The 5,007-nt window shown below is 39.0% G+C and overlaps 1 protein-coding gene across 1 annotated transcript; it reads left to right on the forward strand.

The window, feature by feature from the left end:
- Window positions 1-1,079: 1,079 nt before the first annotated feature.
- Window positions 1,080-4,039, forward strand: LOC118761736. The gene is made up of 2 exons (XM_036499880.1): window positions 1,080-1,427; window positions 3,764-4,039. Exons 1-2 carry the CDS (start codon window positions 1,107-1,109, stop codon window positions 4,037-4,039), a joined length of 597 nt encoding a protein of 198 aa, XP_036355773.1. The 5' UTR covers window positions 1,080-1,106.
- The last annotated feature ends 968 nt before the right edge of the window (window positions 4,040-5,007 follow it).

Raw genomic sequence — 5,007 nt, forward strand, 5'->3', positions numbered from 1 at the left:
TCTCCACCTTGTACGGCCTTCATGGCCAATTTCATGAAATAAAGGAGTTCAGTCTCACTGCGTAGCACCTTGGTCTAGTGTCTTCTACTAAAGCCTCAGGCTGACTAAAACCTTGTGAGTGGATTTAGTAGATGGAAACTAAAAGAAGCCCGTTGTATATATCTGTATGTATGTATGTATGTATGAGCGCGTGTCTTTGTGTCTGCCGGTGCTAGTTTGTTTACGTCCCCGTAAATTAGCAATTCAGCAAAAGAGACTGATAAACAAAGTGCTAAGCTTAAAAAAGTCCTGGGTTCGATTCATTCGACTAAAAATTGTTCAAGCCGAAGCTCCAGTATGGCCGCAATCAAATGACTGAAACAAAGGATTAAAATGTTCATAAATTCGCAAACGCGGTCTTTAATATTTTCCTTGCGATGCTTGTTCGGTGTTTAGTTCCAGAGAATCCCCTCTCACTGTCTCTCACCGCCTGAAAGGCAGTGAATCCTCTTCTTCACCCGTTCTTCTCGTCTTTCAATTTCTCCCTCCTCCAACGCCTACAACTTCTGGTTTAAGCCGAAGCTATTAAAGAAAACAGCCGTAAATTGGTGAGAGGAGGATATGAACTGATGACCTTTCTGTTTAATTTCCCACTGGCAGCGAGAAATTGAATGAAAAGGATGAAAAGAAATAGAAAGAAGACAAATTTAAGACCAAAATTAAAAGTAATAAAAAATGCATAACGGCATTTCGCCAGTCTGCAAGTTCTGAGTTCAAATTCCGGTAGGTCAACTTTGCCTTTCATCCTTTCGCGGGGTCAAAGAAATAAGTACCAGTCGACCACCAGGGTCCATATAGTCGACTTATCCCCTCCCACCAAATTGCTGACCTTCTGCCAACATTTAAAACCAAAATTAAAGAAATTTCTGTTCAAAGAATAACATTTGAATATCAGAAAATTCGATATTGTTTCAGTCTTTAGAAATATTCTAATTATTGCTTGGAATGTTTTATTCTTCTTCTAATGATGAATCCATTATAAATTTTTGTAGAAGCAGCAGTGGTTGGTCGGTTGTAGCTTGAGGAAGTCTTTTGGAATCGGCGTCTTCATACTTTGGCAGGGAATCATGAACACGCGGGTTTCCCTAAAACGTTCTTTAATTACCAACTTCAGTCGGAGAGCTATCAAAGACGCCGAGTTACTCATTTCTCAGTGTTTCCCCCGTGAAATAGATGAATTAGAAGACATTGCTTGTTACAACATCGGCACTATAGAATCGCGCCTCTCTAACCATATTGATTTTGTCTCCAATGAGATTACAACAAAATATGCACAGTTAAAACCAATTCTTCAGAACCTTGAAGCCCACAATTCATTAATTAGAAGCTGGGTGACGTTTATTTCTCGGGAATTTCAGACGTTCAAAGATGCTGGCAGTTTAACTTCGGTAAACAAATAAATCTTTTCTTCAAATTCTTTTTGGATCTTTTCGGTTTGAACGGCAGTTTCATATGAAATTGTCACCCATAATTATAACCCTAGTATCGATCAATTGCATTTCAATCTGTTTTAGGGTTAGGGGTGGGGGTAAGGGTATATTTTTTTCTTCACAAATGTAAATAAACCCAATCTGTTTCTTAAACGGGGGACATATACGGCACAGAATGTTTTCAACTCAATAGACGTCATTGATTGGTTGAAATTACAGAAATTGAAGAAAAACAACAACAAATATCTTACAAACTATAGAATTTTCTCAATACAGCCAAGGGAAAAAGATGCTTTACAAACCCATTCTACCAGTATACGAAGTTTAAAAGTGTTTAGTTACGTGGAAATTATTTCAAAAAACTGCCGTTCAAACCGAAAAGATCCAGAACGAGTTTATTCTAGAGGCAGGAAACGCCGTCATAGGATTGAACGCCGAACAACTTTATTAGAAAGCAAACACTCTACCCACCCCCCATAGCAATTCCGATGCCCAGCGTTCTCTTTCGTTCGTTGCCTGTGAAAATGCACGTTGTGTGTTGTGTGTGTATACATGCTTTCTGTATGAGTAGATTTGTCTATAGCTTTCTTCTCCCCCAAACTCTGCTAATAGAACCCCCCCACCCCATATATATATATATATATATATATATGTGGGGGGGAGGGTATTTTTTCTTTTCTTTTCTCTACTTCCTCTCCAGAGATTCTTCGACAGAGATAACCGGTTGCTCGAATTAAAACCGATACATCACTCCTCCTAGTAACGATGTATTTTATTAAAACGCCACCACCGACTCCACCATGCACCGATGGGCATCGCTTTTCTTTTTATTTCATTTTCGAACATTTTTCTTTATCTTTTGGTTTTCTTTTGGATGGTTGGGAGTATATTTCTTATGTTGGATAAAATATTACTTATTGACGAAGGAAAGATCAATTATTGATGTGGAATATTTATATTGGAATACGCTAATAGAAATAATGGCCAGAAAAAAGCAAGTTTCGACTAAGTTTTTAAATTTCAAGGCGAGGAATTTCGTTGTATTTCAACATTTTTGAACTTCCACCGTGGGCCGGGGAGTAGGTTTAAGTGTTATTAAAGTTGGTTAAATCCTTCGTATGTCACTTTACCTCACGTGTGTGTGTGTGTGTGTGTGGTGGCTGACTAAAGAAAGAACAGCTGCATTTGTGGAAACTTAGTTTCAAGAAGTTAATGTCTGCCGACCGAATTCGTGGGTCACAGAATCTGACCGCTTGGTCTTTTTTTGTCTGCTGTGAGGAGAGAGAGAGAGAGAGAGATAGTTTATTGGCTGTTGAAGAGAAAAAAAAAACACGTGTCTCTGTTGCTTTCCTTTCTGCTGTACAAATTTATCAGCAGGCTCTTTCTTTCTTTCTCTCGAAATCGTTAAACTCGGAGTCACAATTAAAAGATTCGGTTGCCAATCACTACACTACAAAGGTAGAAAAACCATAGCTAATCGGAAAATCTTTCCACATTTCCCTTAATGCTATAATCACGGAGTTAAGGACAATCCTCGCATCAGCTCCCAATCCATTTAGACCCCTTTCGCATTCAACTTCTTTCAATAAAACCTCATATTATCCTTGTATTACATTCCCTGGTAGGTTTTTGGTGAGATTACGACCCAGGGATTTCCTTTTCAGCTGAAACTACAAGCAAAAGGCATAAAAGTTGAATACCTCAACATCTCCTTTCTCTACAGGTGTGTGTACTCGTATATCAAATCTGATCTAGATGCCCAACAATAAAACCGTTCCAGGCGTGACCATTTTTTGTTCTCTTTTCAAATAGCCTGCATACAGAACCACTTTGTCTAATGTCCTTCCATTTTTTTTCAAGCCGGCAGGGTCAGAAATAGTGTTATTTATGATTACTTGTAGCCCAGCCGATCTATGATGAGAGGGATCCCATCCTTAACCAGCCTGCGGTATTTTCAGAGGCACGGCACTAATATATCCCTGCCAGAATTAAGGCTGTATCATGTGACAAAAAATTGTAATTGCTATTTCTAGCAGGTTTAGCGACCACTTTCCTTTGCTGGCTAGTTCGTAATTAATTGCACAAGGTTACTCGCCATGTGAGATTGAGTTTTTATGTATACTCTTTTTGTCCTTAAGGTGGGATGGTCATTGCTGGAATAACTTTGACCACAAATCTAATCATTGCTGACCTGGAGCTAAATAACTTTTAGAATCCACCTAAATATCTTAAATTGTTTTATTTGTTCTACAATTTTTTTTGTCGTAATTTTTTTTTCAATTTATCTCCCGCAGGAAGAATCGTTTTCCAAGTTACAACAAGTGGCTGATTATTGCAAACAATCTTTGGATAATCTTTCTGCCTACGTGTCTCAGAATGAGAAACTGACGGAGAAATGTAAAAGCTACGAAGATGAGGTTTTCTATCAAGAACTGGAATACCTCAATAAGCGTCACTTATGCCGGATTAATTCGATGCCACAAGAAATAAGAGAGAAATTCCTCATTCTGACCAGTGTAATCTTCAGTATACTTGCAATATTGCGACCGATTCAATCTGCAAGGAATTGAGCTCCGAATACCGTTAATTAGTTTCAATATAAGCAGTACTGGTTTTTTTTTTTTTCATCTTTGGAATTGATTTTAATTGAAGCAATTTTTTTCTTTACTCGTTGTTTGTTAACCGTTAATGTCATAAACCCCTTCACACAAGAGACATGGATGTGAGATTTGTATTGGATTTATGGTTTGATAATTCACCTTTTAGTATCTTAGAGAGAGAGCGCGGCTAGCTGGCAGAATCGTTAGCACCTCGGGTATTGCGTCTGCCGCTACGTTCCGAGTTCAAATTCCACCGAGGTCGACTTTGTCCTTCATCCTTTCGGGGGTCGATGAATTAAGTACCAGTTGCGTACTAGGGTCGATCTAATCGACTGGCCCCTCCCATCAAATTTCAGCCCTTGTGCCTATAACAGAAAGGAGAATCCTTAGCCCCCCCCCCGGGTTAAATACTTAGCGACATTCCCTAGAATAGTCGAAACCAATATTCTATAGAGGGAAAGGCATAAACGTCACGCACTCATAGTATGTTGTCCCTTCTAAGCCTCAATCAATAGAATAACGTACCAAAGAATAATTGTGTTGATATTTTTACTTCTCTTCTTCCCCTTGAAGCATCATTTAAATCAATAATCTATTAATAGACAGATGTTGACAATCCTAGTTAGACCTCCCTCCAAAACAAACACAACTCGCTCCATCGTTTTCTAATGTTAAACTCAATGAATTCTTTGTCTTTTGTTTTTATGGACCATTCCGAGTTAAGTTGCCAGTATTAACAAAAATAAGATCCATCTCAAAATGGTGGACAGACCCGCATTATCTTCTGCTCGGTCGTTGTCCGAGGCAAAAATGAAACGCCGTAATCTTCATAAACTTTACAAGTCAATCGAGTCAGTAGGTGGGGGAGGGTCACGCCGGGCGATGAGGCCGGTGTACTGCAGAGCCGTCAAGAGAAAGTCCCTGAAAGAGTACGGATT

This window comes from Octopus sinensis, unplaced genomic scaffold (assembly GCF_006345805.1).
Source record: "Octopus sinensis unplaced genomic scaffold, ASM634580v1 Contig16913, whole genome shotgun sequence".
NCBI lineage: Eukaryota > Metazoa > Mollusca > Cephalopoda > Octopoda > Octopodidae > Octopus > Octopus sinensis.

Excerpts from the sequence above, each read along its gene's own strand:
- LOC118761736 (XM_036499880.1), top strand. The coding sequence starts at position 1,107 with ATGAACACGCGGGTTTCCCTAAAACGTTCTTTAATTACCAACTTCAGT. Across the intron at positions 1,428-3,763 it reads ATGCTGGCAGTTTAACTTCG|GAAGAATCGTTTTCCAAGTT; the intron begins GTAAACAAATAA and ends TATCTCCCGCAG.